General features: G+C 33.3%; 3 protein-coding genes across 3 annotated transcripts; 2 read left to right on the top strand and 1 right to left on the bottom strand.

Moving 5' to 3' along the window:
* Window positions 1-179: 179 nt before the first annotated feature.
* Window positions 180-1613, top strand: LOTGIDRAFT_153704 (hypothetical protein; the record flags this gene model as incomplete). Its single annotated transcript, XM_009059727.1, has 1 exon — window positions 180-1613. The coding sequence occupies one exon, from the start codon at window positions 180-182 to the stop codon at window positions 1611-1613; it is 1434 nt and encodes a 477-aa protein (XP_009057975.1).
* Window positions 1614-3139: 1526 nt separating this feature from the next.
* On the bottom strand, window positions 3140-3874 carry LOTGIDRAFT_105540 (hypothetical protein; the record flags this gene model as incomplete). The annotated part of the gene is made up of 1 exon (XM_009059726.1): window positions 3140-3874. The coding sequence occupies one exon, from the start codon at window positions 3872-3874 to the stop codon at window positions 3140-3142; it is 735 nt and encodes a 244-aa protein (XP_009057974.1).
* A 4387-nt stretch (window positions 3875-8261) lies between these two features.
* Window positions 8262-15837, top strand: LOTGIDRAFT_105863 (hypothetical protein; the record flags this gene model as incomplete). Its single annotated transcript, XM_009059725.1, has 14 exons — window positions 8262-8412; window positions 9797-9953; window positions 10509-10663; window positions 11027-11134; window positions 11343-11462; window positions 11965-12080; window positions 12279-12448; window positions 12698-12860; window positions 13284-13474; window positions 13707-13868; window positions 14199-14304; window positions 14761-14907; window positions 15127-15197; window positions 15660-15837. The coding sequence occupies 14 exons, from the start codon at window positions 8262-8264 to the stop codon at window positions 15835-15837; spliced, it is 1995 nt and encodes a 664-aa protein (XP_009057973.1).
* Between the last annotated feature and the right edge of the window lie 7026 nt (window positions 15838-22863).

Here is a 22863-nt window from a genome sequence, read left to right as displayed (position 1 = left end):
CATTACGATAAAGAAATGTTGAAAGAAGAATGGTTTGAAACTACTAGAATGGTTGCGAAACATACCGAAAAAGAAAACGTAGAAAAAGTTTATTCACACACTAATCCTTTTATAAGAAATTTTATCAGACGATCTATTTAAGGAGGAAGAGTTTCGGCAAATAGAAAATCATTTGGATCATGGATGAAATTTGTAACGTATTAAAGGAATATATTTCACAAACAGAAAGTAATAACATAATTGATTTATTCAAAGAATACAGTGCAAGCACAAAAGACAAAACGGAGGTTCATTCGAGACTTAAAAAAGTAGAATGTACTAAACTAATGGCATTTGATGCTAACGGTTTATACGCTTCCGCCATGTCGGATTTAGACAGTGAATATCCGAGAGCGGAAAGTGGAAGACCGTTTCTACCAGAAGAAGAAAAAGAATTTGTAAAACTCTTCAATAAACAAAAATTCAGACCTAGAACAGCTATTTTAACAGTGTGGTTTGACTATCCCAAAAACATGTTCTTCCAACCGATACCAGCTAAAGATAAAATCACTTTCACGAATAAAGAAGGTAAAAAGGAAACTGGTAACAAAATCAGGTTCAGAAATGGTTTCTGTCACGACGTATTAACGTCGGTCGATATTCAAGAAATAGTGAAATCTGGTGGACGAATTATTAGAATATTAGATGGTATAGTTTACGAAGAAAATTTTAAAACTCCACCCTATAGAGATTATATTTTAATTTTGAGAGATCTAAGAAATAAATATAAACGAGAAGGTAATATCGTGGGTAGTAATTGCATGAAATTATTAGGTAATTCCTTGTATGGTAAATCAATTCAGAAAGATATATTCACAACTAGACATTTATGGAATGAAGCAACTTTACAGGCCAACTTTGATTCACGCGTTAAAACCTATGAGAAAATTAATGATACTCAATATATTGTTGAAACAGAAATTGAAGAAAAAGAGATTACTACCGAAGATAGTAAATCTACACGACTAACACCTAGTCATTTGGGATCATTCGTTTTATCTCACAGTAAAAAAATAATGAACAATTTCATTCACGTCATAAATGGATTTTATAAACCCGAAATTTACTATACCGACACCGATAGTTTGTACATTTCATCCAAAAATTGGAAAAAACTAAACAGAGCTGGTTTGGTCTCCGAAAAAGACTATTGCAAAGGTAAAAACTATTACGGTGACGGTGGAATTATATTTGGTTTATATTTAGCACCAAAAGTCAAATACAACCTTTTGACTTCTGATGGTGTCTTAAAAGAAAAGAAAACGTTTAAAGGTTATTCTAATGATAAGATAAGTGTAGAAGATTACGTTCAGTTCGCAAGCGGACATGATGTGTCGAACGAATTTAATAAACCATGGGAAAAAAGTTTCATCCATGGAGTAGTTATTCCAAATGATAAACAAACTAAAGTTTTTAGAAGTTATTTGAATAATGTTAAAAGAAAACCACCAAACAGTGAAGGAATTATGTATCCTTACAACGACAAAGATGAGTATAGTTTTGACGAAAACTATGAATTTGATGATTTCGATTATCTTACTATTCAAGAAGAGAATGAAGATTGTTTTAAATGAAGTTGAATGACAATTTCTTCGTTGCCAAAGTCTATGAACCTGTTTTTACAGTCTTTGATTTCCAGATTTATATCTTTGATCATGAAAGAATTGACTGGTAAATAGGTCGTTTGAAACGGTTTCTCTATAATTCTGTATCCGATCGGCACCGTAAAAGTAGGTATGCTGTATATGATTTGGCGTTTGTGCTTGTTGAAAAATCCACCGTTGATCTAATTACAGTGAATGTTGATCACGTCGATGTCGTTCTCGATGTTGGCCTTGTGCGGCGCCAATGTCGATTGCGCGTATATTCGTTTATCGAACCCTAGTAACGCATTCAACGAATTTTCTACGTTGAAATCGAATTGACTGTTATTTCTCAAGATCAGTTTTATTTTGTTCAGATTCAAATTACCTTCGAATTCGATATTGTTTTTGCCGTTCACGCTTTCTGCGTATTCGGATAGGTAATCGTTGATGACTACGTATTCGTAGCTTCCCGCTAGTAAGCTTATGGTTTTGAACGTAACTCCGTTATCCGTCGATATTTTTAGTTGATTGTTGTTTTCGTTGATGTTTCTAATGGAATTGTAAACGGAGAAATACTTTAATCCCAGTTCGTACTGTTTATTGCGATCGAGTTCATACTCGTAGTCCAGAGACAATTTGATGTCTGATTTATTCCAGGTGATATTGGACATTTTTAATGACGTTTATATAGTCTTTTTTAGTGATGATTTTTTTCTCCAAAAGCCGTTTTAATATGCCATTGACTTCGTTGTATTGTCTGTCCGATCGATGACCTTCTTTCATGGCCGCTAATATTATTTCTAATCTATTAAGCAATTCTTTATTGTTGTCGGATAAAAAACGTTATACCTTGTCCAGATGCCACCATATCATCGAATTCGTCTATTTCTTGTAAGATTGGTGGATAATCTTCTGCATAATCATCTACCTCCTCTTGCTCAATAACTTTTGTTATATATAAATCAACTTCTTTCAATCTTCTTGTTTCGGGTCCTGACTTTCTGATCGCATGTAGAAATTTTGAGTATGCTACTAAATCCTTGTAATCGGCAATTTCAACATCCTCGCCATTCATTAAATCTATCAACCCTCTCGTTAATGTAAATATAAAGTCTTTTGTGTCGATTTTGAATTGTGGTGAATTTCCACTAAATCTTATTCTAAAACCACTAAACAATAACCCCACTTCATCAATGATTGGTGAAATGCTCTTTGGTAAATCTGGGTCAGGGTTTGAAAAAAGACGTTTTATATCATCTAATGTCCTAATTATAATACCATTATATTCAATCGGTTTGGGTTTTATACGAGGCGTGGGTTCTATAGCGAGTCTCTTTTTAATATCTTCTTGACTTTTTAATATGGGTTGAAATAGAGTCTGTAGATTTTCCGGTAATCCGAGTTGTTGTAATCTGTTATTTTCAACTTGGGTCTTTATCTTATTCTTAGCTTTGATATATTCTCTATTTCTTTTTAAAAAATTATTCCAATCCGTCATTTTTAAAAAAATAAAATTAACATATATCGATCATAACTCTTTCTCCCGCAGGTTTTCTAGTATTTACAAATACATATCCATGATCATCTGGGATTCTCCATTGAGCTTTACAAACCTTTTTAAATGTATCTCTATCCATTCCGTGATTTATAGACTGAATGATTTGAGATAAATCTTTATCATTTAATTCAAATAATAAAAAACAATTTGCATTTTTTCTAATGAACATAGAATCCATCCCGTAAAAAGATTGGGGTTGGTTTATGCAGTGACAGTTGTGATGTCTTCCTTTGGTGAAGAATTCTTGTTGAACTGTTTGATTTCTTTGCGCTACGCAGTCGTCAAACAATATTAAGTTCTTTCGATTGCTATCAATATTAGACAAGTCTATATCATTAACATTTTTCGTAAGAAAAACTTTTATATCCGTTCGATTGAAAGATGGATTCTTTGATTTAATGAAGTTTTCTATGATATCTTTTATTTCCACTTCTTCTTCTTCGTTTTCTTCGTAATATTGAAATATGTCTTGAACGTCTTTCTTTGGTAAATATTCTAAAGCTTTGAGGAATTGATAATACGATTGCTCTGGTGTTGTTGTGTAGATATACAGAGAATCGAAATCTAAAAGGTTTGGTGTTGTCAACATGTTAAAAGTGAGATGAGTTTTCCCAGAACCTGAACTACCGCAAATACACATGAGCATTGGGTTACTAGGAAATATGTCCGAATGTTTGAATTTCTTGCCCATTTTTATTTATTACATTTTCGTACCAAAAATCACCCCGTTGCCTTTATACTTTGAAAGAAAGATTCCCTCGCCCGAACGTATGTTTTTAAAAAATATGGCGTTGCCCTTGTGTTTGAACTTCATTTCTCCAGTGTCGATTTTATCTATTAATTTGCTTAATCCCTCTTTAACGGTTTTCTTGGTTTCTTCGCCAAATCTTTGTCCGAATTCTTTAATCGTCCCTAATATATCTCCTACTCCCGAACCTCCTCGTGCTTCTCTTTCCATTGCCAAATTGTGTCTAAGTGCTTCGGCGTTTGCAGCGGCTTCAGCTTTCTTATCGTTGACAGCTTTGGCTATCCCAGCAGCTCCACCAGCAGTTGCACCAGCTGCAGCTAAACCAGCAAAGATTAAAGGTAAGAAAGGTAAAAATCCACCTTTTTAGTTAAATTCTCATCAATTATTTCCAAGTCTATATCGTCTCTAACTTTGCAATGTTTGTATTTATCGATAATCTTTTGGGTTATATGCACTTTTTTACCGTTGTAAGTTATTAGAGTCGGCGAATTCGTTTCGATAGCTTCTATTATTTTCATAACTAAAGTTTCTGGTTTCATTTTTAAAGGGTGTTTTTTTATTCAATTCTTATCATTCTTCTATCTGATATTTTAATCAAATGTTTTGCTTCTTCCAGCAATAAACAGTAGCCGGTCACATCTCCTTGTGTTTTATCGATGTGAATATTTATGTTTACCCCTGTTTTGAAAAGATCTTCTTGATGAGCTGACAGATCGAAACAAAAGATTGGATGATTGAGTGATGAAAAATCTGTGTATTCAAACTGAGGAGTATTTCCAAACAATTCGCACATGTTTTTATAGTTTCTGTACAATTCATTGTAATTTATTTTTTGAAAGGATCAATTGTCAAAGGTTGATTGGGATAACTATCGTTGTTCAATCTGACTTGAACTTTGCGAATGATGGGATCTTGAGTATGGTTCAATGCCACTCTGAAAATGTTGTTGTTGTTTGTCTGAGAGTCTGGCAAGTTTTTGAAACCGACCATTAGATATCTCGCTGGTTTGGCGGTGTTGGTAATTGGCCACGTGGTGGATTCTCCCATTAAAGTCATGCTACCTACCGTGTTACGACGAAGAAAAGCAATTTCGATGTCTTTGGTTAAAGAGTTGAATATTCTCGTTTCCACTTCTACGGAAGGAGTGATTACCGGTATGTAAAGTTGGATATTCGTTATTTCCAATTTTGCGTCAGAGTTGTTTTCACCAAAGAATATCTTGTTGTCGATGATTTCTCTTTGCAAATGAATTTTATACGGTAAACCTATGGAAACCTTTCTATGTTCCAAGAGACCAAATAAAGGATACAACTTCCAATTTACGTAATTACCCCATCTGTTGTTCTCGACAACATTGTTGTATTGAAGCGCTCGTTTTTCAAATCCGTGATTTACTCCGCGAGTCACTCTTTCCAGTGTGTTTCTAGCAACTACCCTTATCCTAGCAAGGTCTGCGTCATTTGCTACAGTTCTGACTGGTTCTTTTAAAACTTCTCCGTCACAGACATCGGGAATCCATCCCGAAACTGATTCGTAGTTTTTGGGATACAGAACCGTTTTCAACATTGTGTCAAACTCGCCGGGGTGTTTTATGGTCTCTATCGGATTTGAACCAGCTTCCAAAACCATTTCGCTGAATAAAGACGGAAAGAAGTTGTTTTCTAAAGTCGTGTTGGTTTGTGGAATTCGATTCTGAGCGGCGTCTTTGATTTTGAAATCGCATCGGAAATGGGCATCGGAAAGCAGCAACCAATTGGACAACGAATTAATTTCAAAGGTAACTCTTCCTCCGTCGTTTATTTGGGTCTTTGTCCCTACCATGGTGAGATGATTACGTAATCCTCTTTCTTCTTGTTGAACGAATATTGAATCGGATCATACAATTGAAAGATTGGATCCAATCTGTAATTTTTGCTTGCCATTTTTATCCAATGATTTTAAACCCTTTTCCTTGTTTTTCTAGGGCTTGTCGTTCTAGTCTCTTGTTTCTTAGTTCATTTATTAGCTGCAGTTCTTTAAGTTCGTCAGATTTTTTCACTGCATCGCTAATATTTACTCCTGCTTTTGCCACAGATCCAAGAGCATGCGCTTCTGAGGAAATGAGGGATTTGTTGTTTGAGACAAAATTGGCCACTTTGGTGATGAGAGATGTTAGCGCAGAGAAGAAACTGTCTCCTTCGAATTTTTTTTGTTCGTGTTTTAAAATTAAAGACATTTTTAATGCGGTTATTTTATACTGTATTATTATTAGTGATTCTTGTCTGTGGTTTGGGGTAATTTATAATACAGTTTGGAGGAATCTGTTATGATATATTTTTTTAACAGTTTGGGGAAGTCTGTTATAATACATTTTAACAGTTGTGTCTTTTCGGATATGACGCATTGAAAAAGCCGCGCATGCACAGAAGTGAAATGCGTCATATCCGAAAAGACATATACCTGACATCTCAAAACCGGATCAAACTGGATGCGCTATATCAGAAAACACATATACTACTCTCATGTGCGCGGGGTTTAAGGCTAGCGCACACGAGAGCTCCCAGCTGAGCAAAATTTCATTCGTGTCTCCCAGCTCAGTTCGCAGCTTACGTCGGTTTCCCCCGCACACGCTAAGGTAAATGGGGTGTCGAGTCATAGACGTCTAAAATAACTAGATCACGTGACATTCTCACGTGACTTAAACAAAATGTCGGACGTCGATAACCCTTCGAATGATTCAGAATATGAAGAAATTTTACTTCTTCTTTTGTTGTTTTTAAATTGGGGAATCGGTACGTCGTACAGGCACGGATATTCCGGCCATACGTCCACCAACTTGTATTTGATAATTGCTTCAGTTTATACAAACTCGCATTCACCGATGGGCACAGCCATTTTTGTTTGAGCCCGTGCTAGCGCATGCGCCCCAGTTCAAAGTTTAAAGCTAAGAGCTTTCGAGTGCGCACACGTTAAGGTATTTTTCTATACAGTCAAGTAACCTAATTTCGTGGAAACCTATTATTCGTGGATTTTCGGAAATGATTAATAATTTACATGAGCGACCTTGCGCGACCTCCGCGTTAGTTTGTTTTAATAAACATGGGTTTTCTCTACAATGTCAGCTAGTAGAATGAATCCAGTAGTTTCAAGCAAGGTAAAATGTATTAATGTATACTTTGACAAATACAAAATGGCGGATTTCACTTAACATAGAGAAATATCACCTTGATTTTGGGCACACTGAACATTTTTTATCGGCCGAATTTCCTTATAATCCAGTGGTAATCGGAATTCCAAGTGTAGTCCAACGAATGAAGTCACGTGATCAACAAGCGGATTCCGTGTCAGCGGAAAATTTCTATGGAACACAAGGTGGGCCGTATTCTTATGTTGTTTCAGTGACTTTTAGCAATAAATCACGCTACGTATCTTATTTTGTCAGTCACTATTTTTTTTTAAATCGTGGTTCTTTGAAGGAATTGTCACTAGTTATAATGAATTGATATTAAAGATAAATACTAAGAGAAGTAAATTATACCACCCGGTATCCATAGAACGTGTTTTTCTCGATTTATTTATAGATCAAACATTGTACACGAAAATAGGTGACGCATTCTGCCGCCGTTGCCGAGTTGGTTGCTCATGAAATATGGGTCAAAATGAAGGATTCAGAAAGAAAATCGAAATAAACCAATTTTAATTATTTTGTAGAATATCTGAGGAAACATCTAAGACATAAATTTTTTTTTTCGTTTTTTTAACTTTGACGAAATTCGGTATTGAATCCTTATATCCACGAAAATAGGTTACACCACTGAATATAACTCTATGCTCGACACTCCGTGTACGTGAGCTCTAAGCTTAGCGTGTGCGGTGGAAACCGACGAAATCTGCGAGCTGAGCTGGGAGACACAAATGAAATTTTGCTCAGCTGGGAGCTCTCGTGTGCGCTAACCTTAAGGTTGAATCCCCCTCACAAAAAAAAAAAAAAAAAAAATAGGAAAATTATTTGATATAGTCAATTGCCTATGTTCTTCAAAACGCGTTTATTCTAAATTCATAAACACTCTTTAAGATACAATTCTTTGTTGGAGATTTGAAGGAAACTTGGTCTGAGGCAACACGTCTTTAATAATGGGTACTCTTTTTGCAAACATTTTTTTTTTAAATTACCGACCAAAACATACTGACTATTTTTTGCAATACATGTACATATTGATTAATCATTAAGGATAATTATTCATGATGTGGTTACGAAATAATTAATTTGGTTACCTCTTAAGCCAGAATTCAACTAACATGGTTACATTTTATTTTGTTATTATTTATCACGTGATACTTAGATAACAAAATGGCGAGCTCCATTAATGTCTTATCGCAAGAACAAATGAAAATAAATCCAGAATTGCAGAAGGAGAGAAACAAAGCCAGTTTTAATGTTCAAGAATTAATTAGTATACTTGATGGTGGTCCTAAACGAACTAAACGGCGAAAGGAATTAGGTAAGTGTTGCTATGAATTGATGCAGCAACAGCCGGTTAACGTGTTATTACAATTCTTTGTTGTCAATGAAATCGGCAATTAGCTCTTATTATCACAACAGCTGTTAATTGAACTTTGATCATGATTTATCAAGTGAGTTTTTTAATTTGTCAAAAACGTCTGAAGTGTCATTGACTGACTTTTTTTTCTTTTTTTGATTACTTACTGCCCTACTACTGATTTGTTTTTTTTTCTGTCATTTTCAATGGTCTCATATGAATTTTAAGATTTTAATCAAAATTGACATGTTGTTTGTCTTAAGTTGTATTTGGGTTCATAAAATATATGGCTTGCTAATTTTACATTTGAAATTCATACACTTCTCTTGTAGTCCCAGATGTCACATAAGGAATTGAAGACTGGCATTCCCAAAATGACTTTTTAATTGATTCAGAATTAGCCTACATTATTACAAAGATACATTGAGAGTTTCATTACAGTCAAGTAACCTAATTTCGTGCTAACCTATTTTTTGTGCATTTCCGGAAATGATTAATAATTTACATGTGCGACCTTGCGTGACCTCCGCATTTGCTTGTTTCGATAAACATGTGTTATCTCTACAATATCAGCTAGTAGAATGTATAATGTATACTTTGACAAATACAAAATGGCGGATTTCACTTATTACCAAACGTCACCATTTTTTATCGGCCGAAGTTCCTTATAATCCAATGCTGTAATCGGAATTCCAAGTGTCGTTTGCTAGAATGTAGTCCAACGAATGAAGTCACGCGATCCACTAGCGATTCGTAGCAGAAAATTTCTATGGAACACAAAGTGGGCCATATTCTTATGTTGTTTCAGTGACTTTTAGCAATAAATCACGCTACATATCTTATTTTGTCAGTCACTATTTTTTTTTTTTAAAATCGTGGTTCTTTGAACGAATTGTCACTGGTTATAATGAATTGATATTAAAGATAAATACTAAGAGAAGTTAATTATACCACCCGGTATCCATACAACGTGTTTTTCTTGCCTTATTTATAGATCAAACATTGTACACGAAAATAGGTGACGCATTCATGGTTGCTCATAAAATATGGGTCAAAGTGAAGGATTCATAAAGAAAATCGAAACAAACCAATTTTAATTATTTTGTAGAATATTTGAGGAAACATCTAAGACATAAAAAAGTTTTTTCCGTTTTTTTAACTTTGTCGAAATTCGGTGTTGAATCCTTATATCCACGAAAATAGGTTACATCACTGTACTATTTTAGTTCAGATATGTCATTTTTGTAAATGTGATTTACGAAATGCAATTAGGAAATGACAGTGGTCAGACAGTATTGAAATAATGTTTTTAGTCCAACGCATAACAACAATATTTATCTTACAGAGCAGCTTCTGTTTACTGATCCTGTCTTTACCAATCCTGATAGACATTTCATGTCAAAATCAGAGTTATATGAACATGGTGTAGAGAAATCTGTCCGATTGTTTCAGTTAAAACGTAAATATCAGTGGAGTGAAGATGATTACACATTGGCAGAACGGTAAGCTATATTTAGACTCCAAATGTTAAAGCCTATATCTTGGACTTTAGCAGGCGTGCTGAGGTCAACTAAAATTAGCGATTTGTCAGATTTATCTACATGCCAGTGCCATCAATTGCTAGTACCGGTAGTCAAATTTTGCCAGTTGCAAAGATGAGCCCCCAATTATTCAAGATTGCGTTGAACTCGTTGCTTACAAGTGTTTCAGTGAGTTAGATGCTTGCTCACTATCCTAAAGGTCGAGGATTCAATTCCAGCATAGGTTGAGATAATATCAACCCAGTTTCCCCCTGTCAGTGATACAGGTAAGAGAGCCTTATATAGAAGAAGCGTTTATTCGTTCAGATGGGACCAACCCTAGGCTGCGCACGTTAAAGATCCTCGACAGTTGGAAAGCAAAAAAGAGCAGGCTAATGCCGCCATCCTATCCACAATGTGCAGAAAAGTAAGACTTAAAACCCCATTCACTTCATTTGCACCCATTTGGATTGTGATTATCAACACAATTGATTACCCTATGTGTTGTTTAATATTGATTCTAAATACATTTTGTAGGTTATTACGTAAAGAAATATCCTTGTCGCTTCACCATACAATGTTTATACCTGCCTTAGAAAGATTAGCCACAGATGAACAAAAAGCAAAATGGCTGCCATTAGCCAACAGTTGCAGAATACTGGGCGCCTATGCTCAAACTGAACTTGGTCACGGTGAGATTCTTGCACATTGCAGGGATATAGCCCCTTATATCTCGAGCAATTAGGAGACATTTTGAAAAGTGTTCAGGGTTATTTAGGTTATACACTAACTTAAGTGTCTGTAGTTTGTTTCTGGTATAGGTTTTGATAGTTTCTCAATCTGGTTTCTCATGTTGAGTTTTGAGTCAGTTGGTTAGGAATGGACTACTGTGCCAAAACATGTTGTTATCGTTCAGCGATTTGGAAATGCAAAAAGGTCAAGTTTATGAAATTGTCCTTTCTTTACATTTTTATGTCTCACATATAGTTACCAATAAATAGCAGAAGTATTATAAATTCAAACTCTTGTTTCATACTATTTCATTTATTTTGAAGGTACAAACATATTAGCACTTGAAACAACTGCAACCTTCAATCAAGCTACTGATGAGTTTATATTAAGAACACCACATATAACATCTATGAAATGGTGGCCTGGGGGATGTAAGTATAGATTAGAATATATTTTTCAGTCCATGTTAGCAATAGAAGGATGAAGGGAAGGGAATTTTGATGCCATCTTTTGATTGATATAAGTTTGCTTCTGGAACTTTGATATATTCAGACTCTGACTATTTGATAGTATACTATATTTTACTTGTATAATTTCTGTATATCATTCATTAAGCTTTCATCATTTTATTACTTTCAGTGGGAAAGTCATGTACTCATGCAATAGTTTTAGCTCAATTGATAATACATGGTAAAAATTATGGTTTACATCCATTCTTGGTTCAGATACGAAGTTTGGAAGATCATTCCTCTCTACGAGGTAAATTGTCCATTATAGGAACTTCTTGTGATATGAGTTAGTAAGCTCGAAACCACAGCTCCTGAAGGGTTAATCAAACAACAATCCATTCCACTACGCACTAAGCTATTCCACTGTCACTAATTTTCTGTGAGGCATCCCTAACATCAAATATAACAGCTTGTCAGCTATGTAGATTCCCATCAAGGGATTCATAGTTGGTATCCATGTAGCAGATTGGCATCAGATATGTCTGGATGAATGAGCATGTCATCTCCTTCACTTAGATTATAGATTGACATTGAAAAGAATAAGCCATGTGGAACTTCCAAAATGATTGTCGAGGAGGAGCTCTAAAATGTCTTATAAATAACAAACATCCTTACCTCAATGATGATATTTGGATGTTTGCTTGTATGATTTATCTTATTTACAAGACCTTGGTTTGGATTTGATTCATAGCCTTCCACCTAGGAAATGGAAGTTGTTCATTGGTAAAGAGCTATCATAATTTGAATTGTAGGTATAACAGTGGGAGATATTGGTCCTAAACTAGCTATAAATACAGTAGATAATGGTTTCTTGAAGTTTCATAATCATCATATACCTAGAGACCATATGTTAATGAGAAATGCTAAGGTAGGTAAAATATGTCTTACAGTAAAGAATAAAAATATGATTTTAATATTTGGTGAATATTGTAAATCTAACATGAAAAAAATTTTGCATGAATGAATAAATCTATTTTTCTTCAAGATTTTTATTAAAAAATTCATTGGAACTTGTGAATGAATTGTTACTTATCTAAAAGATCGATTGATTGATAATATATTTCAGGTGTCTCGAGATGGTAAATTTGTATCAGAAGGAAACAGTAAGGCAAATTATGCTACTATGATATTGGTTCGTGTCAATATGACGGAATGGGCTGCAAATATTTTATCAGGTTCTGTTACCATAGCAATGAGATATAGTTGTATCAGACGACAGTCCTCTCTCAAACAAGGGTAGGTAACTTTGAATGTTTTTCATTCATGAAAATTATGAAGTTATGTAGCTATAGCTGGTTTTAGGTCAGTCTTTATACACGGGTAGGTAAATCTAACAAATGTTATATAATGTCACTCTTAATTTTGACAGCAGTTTTTGTTGGTAAAAGAAAAGTAAAGTCTGTTTCAACCATAATTTATGATCCTGTTTCAAAGAGGATTCTGTTTTGGCTTAACCCTTTCATCTTGAATTTTGTGTGTTTTCAGGGTTGAAGAAGAACTTGTTATTAACTACCAATCACAGCAATATAAATTATTTCCTGCGCTAGCGTCAGCCTACGCTCTACTCTTCACTTCTAGAGAGTTACATCAATATTATGATAGAGTTTATCCTCAGATCACAAAGGGTAATTATCGTCAGCTTGGGGAGGTAAGGAAAAAGAGATGTTGATTAGTTTACCAGAGTTTGTGATTTGTTTATGTCAGTACTTGTAATTTGTGTCTATCAGAGCTGTTAATTAGTCATTCAGAGCTATTGATTTGTGTCTTCCAGAGCTTTTGATTTGTGTCTTCCAGAGCTGTTGGTTTGTGTCTTCCAGAGCTGTTGATTTTTGTCTACTAGAGTTGCTGATTTGTCGAAGTTTTAATTTGTCCATAATTTAGACAGGCTAAATGAGCAGGCTTTGTGTATTTACTTCTGGACACCTTATGTCATTGTCACCCTTCCATTGTAAGACCATGTAGTTGTTGAGTTTTATTTGGTATTTTTATCATTTTAATCCTCTTTAAACCATACATGAATCAAACATGTTCAACATACAACTCTTTGAATAGTAAGTGTTTTTGAATTCAGCTTCACAGTCAGTCGTCAGCACTAAAAGCAATGTGTGGAGAACTTGCAGTATATCATGCTGAAATCTGTCGTCGAGCATGTGGTGGTCATGGTTACCTATGGTCAGCTGGTATTGGTGAAGCTGTTGCAGGATGTAATACTATTATTACTGCTGAGGGTGAAAATACTGTTCTCTATCAACAAACTGCTAGGTGAGCTCCATTAATCTTTGATCAACACTCAATAATCATATTTTATCTTGCCATATTTACTTACCAATTAATCTCTCCATGAAAAAATCTTTTAACACTAAAATCTGCATAAATTCAAGATTTATACCAAAGTTGCCTGTGAGATGACTATTTCGCGGAATTCAGAGTATAACCTCAGTGTTCAAATGATCTCATGGAATAGGATATTTCATTTATTATTCAAATATTGTAGATATTTAATGAAACAAGTAGCTAGTGTGGTGTCAGGACAGGAAGTTGGAGGATATACAGCTTATTTAAATACAGACAATATATATACCAACCCAATAAATACATCACAACATTGTCGAGATCTCAATATACTAGCTGGTATATATCAAAATATGGCTGCTAGGTAAGAGATTCATTCCCAGATCCTTCCAAAAAACATTTTAAGGAAGCCTAAGAAAGGCGAGTTTACAAATTAACCAACACTTGTGGGTAGTTATGGGTTACTGTTTGGTTGTTGCTAACATGCTATTCATTCCCTTTAATGCATTATTGAACATGTACTTTTATTATTAGCCCACTTTTAAGAGTAAAATTTTGATGAATTTTTCCACCAATAGGAATTTCAAATCAGAGGGGTGTTGTGCAAAATGTAGAGAGATATCCAAGTATGTATTAATCATAGTTTAATCACACAAAATATGATCAAATGAAAAAAGTATGTATTATTTTGTAGTGTAATAAAGAAAACAGCCCATAAACTTCATCATGATATGTCTAGTGGTTTAGAACAACATGTAGCTTGGAATAATAATATGATTAATTTAGTTAAAGCTGCTCAGGTTAGTATTAAATACAGTTAACTACAGTTGAATTGAGCTTACATTGTAATATAGTTTTTTTTATAACTAATGTGATACAAGCATATTTTGCGATTACTAACATCAAACACTAAACATTTAGTTTTAGTGGAATTGCAGGCACAACAAACATTTGAAAGGACAACTGGAATGGTATAAATTGGTGCTATCACTGGTCCCAGATACTCATAAATCCTTTTAAAGGCAGATCTAGGTTGAGCATACAAGTAGAATGAGAGCAACTGAATTTTTATTGCAACTGCTAGATATAGTTGACCTGAACACACAAAAAGCAGCTGCCTATCAGTTCATCTGGTTCTTCTTGTTGAGGTTTGAATCTGTAAGTCATCCAGTAGCTCAGTTATTTGTGGTCATTCAGTTGTTTGGTTATGAGCTTTAAGCTGATTTCAATGTTATTCATTTCCTTATTCTCTTCAGGTTCACAGTCATCTGTCCACAGTGTTAGCTTTTATTACTAGTCTGGATAATCTAATCTCAAGTCAACCAATCAAATCAGCTCTTACACTTCTGTGTCAGTTTTATGCCATTTATGGTATTACTAATAACTCGGGAGACTTCATTGAGGTATAATTTGTAAATCATTGTAATGAAAGGACCTACACTTGGTTAAAGATATCAAAAAATTTTAAGGCACCTTAGGGAAAGAGATAACATCTATCTAGAAAGGTGACATTTCCCTGCAGTAAATGTAAATCAATAACGAAATGCCCCCTCAGTCATGTATAATGTACTGTGCTATTCATGAAGGAATTGGTTTATATATTTATCATCTATTAATTGTAGACATCTTCAATATCTGTGTATCAACTGGAGTTATTGAGAGCTGAAGAAATAAAACTGTTGTCTGAAATAAGGTATGGAAAATATATATTATAATATAATTTAGAGACGTTTAGTTCTTGTCAATTCCAGTCGAAGCTTAAATGTCCAAAATATTGAAATTTGAACACTATTTCATGGATTTAATATCTAAAACAGTTAAACAGAGTATTCTATACAACACCACCAAATTTCTTAGCAAAAACCAGTGCTGATTTCAAATTATATTTATGGATTAAAGCTATATTTAGCCTGAAAAACAGATTCCATAAGGAAAGGCACCTTATTAAAAATTTTGTAAAAACAATATTTCAATTATTTTCTGAAAGGGATTGGCCTTACATGCCTATGAAATATGAACAAATGACTGGTATAATGAAAGTGGGCCATGTCAATCAAGCAGTGTGTAATGAGGCAAATATTTTGAAAGGTCAGGATCCACCTGGTGTAGATCTACCTATATAAAACTTTAAAAATTAGTCTTTCTATATTCGCAGACCAGATGCTGTAGCATTAGTAGATGCATTTGATATTCATGATGAAACACATGGTTCAGTGTTAGGGAAATATGATGGTAATGTTTATCATCATTTATATCAATCAGCTTTACGAGAACCTCTCAATAAAACAGATGTAAGTATTACTGGCAATGTCACTTTTTGCATTTTGGTTTGAATGAATTTAAATGACTCCTCGTCAGTAGTTCCTAAGATTTTTTGAAATTTGAATGATCATTATTAGTAAAATGGTATCAATCTGTAGAAAAATTCAAATTTCAACCTTATATGCCTTTTGAATGGGGTCTCTGAGGAATCCATTAATTAGTTTATAGGGCCTGCTCAACCTGCTGGAACCTGATGTCACCCTGCTATTGAGTTTGTCAACTCAGCACTGCTTATGTGTCTAATATTTTTTATTTTTCGATATATCATCCTTATATTCCTTTTTTGTAGGTTCATCCAGCTTATTATAAACATATGAGAGAATTACTACGTGGAACAACCCAATCTAAACTATAACTCTATCTAAAGAATACTATTAGAACCATTCTAGTCTGAATACATCACAAAATTTACTCTTGTACAATTGTAATTGTCCCCAACTGACTGACATCAATTCCAGAAAATAAATGACCAGTTCTTAACATTGCTAACATTAAAACTTAAATACTACTTCATCGGAATAAGTTCTTCTAGAATTAAAGGAACTACAGATTTTAGATGGAAGAAGGTATGAATAGATGCATTAAGTGTTACTATTACATCTATAAAAGTTTACAATTTTATAAATTTTCTTTCATCAATGGGGTTTACAATTTAGACAAACTAATTTTTATTTGTCTATATATTTTGTTTTATACTATTTAGAATATTTTTGACTAAAGTGATTTGTTTTCAACTGAATAGACTCGGCTTTATACTCTATATTTAATGGTATGACATCCACATTTTTATTATGACTTATTTATTATACATATACAGTAATAAATCCATAGTAAAATTTTCTCAACATTGATTTGTCCTCTTTCTCGTATTTCAGAACTTCTTGATGATTTGAATTCATTTGCCAAATGTTCATCAAGGTTTGTGCAAAAAGTTTAATTCAAATGAAATCATGGATTTTTCACTCTATTGCTTAGACTGAAACATCTGTCTCTATTCCAGCCTCTGATAGCTATTTGGACAGATGTCAGCTGGAGTAGAGACAGAAAAAAAAAGACCCCGATAAATAGGAACGTTCCACATCAAGGCATGTGTGGGGATTTTAACCCTATTTAAATACTTCAGATTTGCAAAACCTAGATATATTTGGAATGATGAATATTTTTGTAGTTCAGTCATACCATCATTTTTCTCCTTACACCATTTATGTCAAGTCGAGGGTTCCATCGAAGTTTGAAACTGATCTAGCACTGGCCACTCTGAGCAGCCAAAAGTTCAAAGGTCAAAATCGAAACAAATGTTATGGTGATGCCCAACACTACGTCTCTTTTTTCCTGACTCTACTCCATCTGACAACTGTCAAAGTATCCATCAGAGGCTGGAATACAGGAAGATGTTTCAGACTACCTACTGCTCTGCTTCAATTTTGTCAATGGACATTAGCATCAACTACATGTAAAGAAGAAAATTTTGTCAGGTCAGATACACCAGTTTAATCTTTTCGAACTGTCAAAGGATCTTTATTGCACACAGGACCTAAGGTTATTAGGTAGACCAAGAAAACTTTTTTGCATGGTATATCTTGATCTATGCCAGGCAAGCAAATATGGAGGTACTTTCAGAAGGATATATACAAATAAAAGTATACCGATGATATTTTATTACAGAAATGAGGATTTTTACAGATAATGTTACAATTATACTGAAGACTGAAAATCTTCAATGTTTCCATGACAACAAATATCAAATAGTTAAAATGGCGGACAACAACACATATAGTCACACATACAATTAAAATATATACAATTCTATTCACAAATAGCATTTAAAAACCAGACTGAATTACTCTTTAAAAACAAAGCATCACCAGAATTATGTACGATTCATTCTTCAAAGAACTGATGCAAATGAAGATGAATCAAACAGAGCTAGTAGGATCTCTTAAAAATAGTACAAAGTACTAGAAACTTGGTAAAAATTTAGAAGTAATGAGCTTAGTTGTGATGTTCCATTTGGCCAAATTAGTAAGTCTAATAATTGGACTAGTTTTGAGACAGATTTGACATAATAATAATAATAAATAATCAAGGCACTCCAAATTGAGTTTACTACAATTCATAATAAATATTAACTAACATTGAATTTGTACACATATTCTACAAGACACACTAGTACAGCCTTGGCAGGTATTAATTACTATAGTAAACCACCAGCAATTTTTTACAGTAAGGGGGGTGACCATATGAAAATTACCCATAAATTTTTTCTAATAAACTGACAAAGCTCTTTTTCAGCTGTTTGTGTCACTTTTTATAATTCTATGCCGACGTCTGGTCCTTTCACAATTTAATACAATGTGAAAAATCCCAAATTCAAGACTTTGTTTCATGTTTTCCAATGTAGATATATTGACAATGACACAGTAATATCTACATATCAATAGCTGGATTATATCCTGTTTGTAAGTTTGTACTAGCATTTCTGTGAAATTCTATATTTTGTGGCGGTTTACTTAAGTATAAGAATGTTCTAGACTGTTTTCTTGTTGAGGGATAAGCGAGCAATACTAAACCTATAATACAGTTTGTTATTTTTATTTTCTCAGTGCTTCTATGCACAGGTATTTGAAGTCTCCTTAATAAAATATCACTAAAAAATGCTGATAAGAGAAAGATAGTCACTTAAATAAAAAAATAGTTTATTAGCGCCTATCTTTCTATATCAGCATTTTGTAGTTACATAACAATACATTAGATGTATGTTAAGGAAACTTCAGATATCTATGTTCTATGCAATACTAATGAAGGTGTTTACTGAATGGCACGTACACCAGAAATTATCAGACAGTCTTATCATAATAAACTCAAAAGAAAACCATTTATGACTTTCTTAATAAAATTCAACATAGCGATAACCAGTTGTGCAAAAAAACAATTACAGTTGATTCAAAAGCAAATCTCAAGTTGTGAGTTGCCCACTTTCATTATTCACAAACCAAACGCAACTGGTAACCACTATGGTGTGAGGGCCGCTTTATGGTAAAACATGTGCATTTTAAGTAGAAAACATCACAATAGTTGTTTGGTCAAGATAATAGACATATTACTATTACAATAAGATATATGTACATATCCAGGTCCTATTGAAAACACAAACAGTTCACTTTGTCTTTAGGTATAGGTAGAATAAATAGCAATTTAAACGAAACAAGTCAGACTTATATTGTGTTTATTACTATTTAAACCTAACAATGAGGTAGACTTTTTTTGTATGTTTTGAATTTGACCAGGATGTGTACAAATATCTTGACTTTGTATAGGAGATAAATATTGTTTAGACAAGCACTGTAGAAAATGACACATTGCACATAAATTAATATAAATAGAATTAAATACTGGAATATATTAAAATGTTTCTAAGAATATACAATTTTCAAAACTAGCACTGCTATTTTAGTGGTTAAAAACTACCATACATTCAAGGACTGTCTATAAAATAACTTAAATTTAAAAACAAGCTTAATATTGTTGTAGGTCGAGCTTAATTTCCAGCTTTCTTGTACAAAAATAGAAAAACATTCACTACAAAAAAAAAGATGTTCGTTTTGTATTTTATCATCCATAATCTGATAAAATTCTTCATGGAATCATGTTCTGTGGGAGAACTGCTGATGCATACAATTTTGCCAGATCATGGATGGCCAGTGAAGTCACCTGAATATAAAAGGAAAAGAAACATCAACATTTGCACTTAAATCTGCTTGTTTTTGCTTGAAATGGGATATATGGAACCCCTGAATACATATTTGTCACTGTAAGTAAAAAAAGTAATTCCATTTCTCTCATGAAGACAAAGCCTGTTAACACACTGGCAGACTTCTGACAAAAGCGAGGCACCACCAATACACATAAGACCATTCACCATGTATATCAGACAATTTACTTAAACTAAAGTGGCTCTTGATCTTAAAATATTAACCTAATTATTGATAGAATAAGCAAGACCAAAACTTCAAAACTCCAAATACTCTTCTACATTCATTGAAAAGTTGAAAGTAAAAGAACTATATATCAAACATAAATTATATGCTTTAGAAGCAAAGTCAAATGTGTGGATGCTCATCTACTCATTGTTAAATTTGGGGGCCAATGAAGCCATAAGACAAGTCTTAATATCTGATCTTAAGAATTACCAAGCTTGTTTCTATTTACTAGTACCTGAATAATTCTTTATGCAACTTTCGAAACTAAGAAAAATAATTGAATTAATGTTCTTAACAGGAATTAAGAATTACTGCCAGAGACCTGACAAAAAGGAATTATCTGGTAGAAGATATTGAATTAAATAAACCATGTTTCTGTAATTGAATGGTGTTTGGGCACTTAAAGTATGTAATTCACATGTCAAAACACACACCTACCATTTAAAAACAAGACTTTCAGTAGCAAAAGAATCTGCAAGTAATTTCATTAATACTGAACCTGTGAAGCTCATTTACACAGAATGATGTCTTAACCCTATGAACACGAGTAACAAGAATAAGTGAGTTTTAACCCTTCAAGTCTATAAAATGACATATATTAATGGTTTCATATGTAGGTCAGGCCTACAGGGTTAAAAATGCAATTCTCTACAAGCAAAAATAAATAAAATTATTATTTACAAAAATTGGACATTTGTTGGTATTAAACCACACTAACCATCAACTCTGAGAAGAAGATCCTTGTATAATATGACTTTCAACAAGGGCAACAACTCAGGGCAATGCAGTGGTGTATTTAACAATACCTGACGCTATGACTAGTTTTCACGGACTTTAGGGTATTAAATAAGAATAAATACATGGACAAAACACAAAATCAAATCTGGTTCATTTATCAAAATCAATATGTGCATTTTCATTCATTCAATGGCATGTTACTTTGAATTGAAGGGAATAATATTGACTAAAAATATAAGCTTATAACAGGTCCTGTGACTATCACAAAAAATCTTCAACTAAAATAGTCAATAGTAATTTCTGATCTACAACAGCTGTGAACAATTTTAATATTAAATATTTTTGTTATCTTGGGATCAGAGCTTTAAGTATCTCTTTTTAAAAAAATGGTTAGCATTTCAGCATATGGAAATAATTCATTGAAGATAAAAAATTATTAAAACATTAGAAATAAAGTTTACTCATAGAATCAATGATGCCTGAAATGCATTGAATTAGTCTTAGAAAAGGATGGCAAAGTTTTCAAATGAAGGTTTCCAGGAAACTTGCAAAGATGTTTCACATCAATCAGACATATGATTATCAAGAATGTTACAAATAAATAAAAACAAAAAGTGTACTTGATTTGTCTCTGATTTGCCTTTATCAAAGCCATCATCTACAAGGGTTCAGAATCAGCATCCAGGATGGGGTCCAAATGAGTTCAAATATTTGGTATATTGAAATGGAAGTGACCAAGAAAACATCAATAGACAATAACTGATCACCTTAGTTTTGGAAAATGAAAACATATTCATTTCTAACAAAGTAAAGTTGTCATTTATTTTCAGATGTAGTTATTCAATCCAGCTTATCTGAACCCTTTATCTAGCTTGTCATACATATTGTTTCTCTTAATGGGTAACCAGTAGACCAGAGAAATGGATTTTATTTGCCACAGTCTTAAAACCACCATACAAGAACAGTTTACATCAACACAAGTTTATCCCCTACCCAACTTCTGCCCCAAAAAGCTTAAAAAATACATAAAAATATTTTAAAAATATAAGAAATTTTCACTTTTTCAACCCGTTTACAACACAATAAATGATAAAACAAAAGTGATGGAAAATTCCAAGCAAAGCAGAGTGGTAAAAGCATGATTTTTTTTAATCTTGTGGATGTTAAATGTTCTTTAAGACAATCAGATGACAAATCAGAAACACAAAGTAAACAATAAGTTAAATATAAAAACAAGGCTAAGATTGATATAATAAATAGCTCTTCAGTGAATTTGGTAATGGTAATTTATGAATATCAGGGAGTCTATTTTTTCCTAGTGTTGATCTAATTGAACGTCTACATATGTCCATTAATGGTAAAGGTTCAGCTGAAATAAAGAGAAAAAATAATTTTAAGATAACATAGTGAAAACCAACCCAAACAACATTTCAATTGATATGCTGATAAAATAAAAAATAAATTGGGTCGATTATTGGTTATATTATTATGGATTGTGATTAAATGACAGTTACATGTACTAAGATATCATACAAACGCATCCGCAAAAGTCTCTGAATTCATATTTTTTTCAGTAGAGAAAGTGCAATGACAAGATTATAAGCTTCAGCTTCATGTGTATGTTGACTGCCAACATGTTGAAAATCATTACATGTCTAGAATCATGTGTTAATCCTTTCTGACCAGTATTTGAACTTTGACCTGTGCTGTAATGTGTCAAAAGGACATCTGTGGGTTGTGAAATTATGATTAAAGTCTGAACTAAGTCAACCTCATTAAATCTGATACTAATAACAATTCTCCATTGAACAACACCTGAAGGTCCACTAACATTGTTAATTAGTCCTTTGACCCTTTTCATTTCCCGAGACCAGGTTGTGACCTAGTGTTTGAACACTAAGATTGTAGTTTCTGAATAGCATTTTCTATCTAGTATATACCCACTTTTTATGAAATGAGAGGTTATCGTTAAGTAATAAGTACGGGTATTGATACACACCCTCATACAAACGATATGCTTATCGTTGCATGTAAATATCGCGATACATTGATTCATCTATGCATCGTGCCAGCACTAATCAATTTTGACATACACTTCAAACTTCAGTAGGGACGCAGGCTGAAAATAAGTCAGTTGTTTGAAGATTGCACATAGCTTGAAACTTAGAGTAACAAGCAATTGATTTTTGTTTAAATATTTAGGTTAATTTTTAATAAGCTTATCTGACCTTACACAACAAGGGAATATTAGAATGTAACATTGTAATATTGTCGATTTTAAGAATGAAAAAAACTTTTTTTGTGATGAACTAGTCATAT

Source organism: Lottia gigantea (genome assembly GCF_000327385.1).
Source record: "Lottia gigantea unplaced genomic scaffold LOTGIsca_4, whole genome shotgun sequence".
Lineage (NCBI taxonomy): Eukaryota > Metazoa > Mollusca > Gastropoda > Lottiidae > Lottia > Lottia gigantea.
Note: the sequence above shows the minus strand (reverse complement) of the source record. Positions and strands in the feature narration are given on the sequence as shown.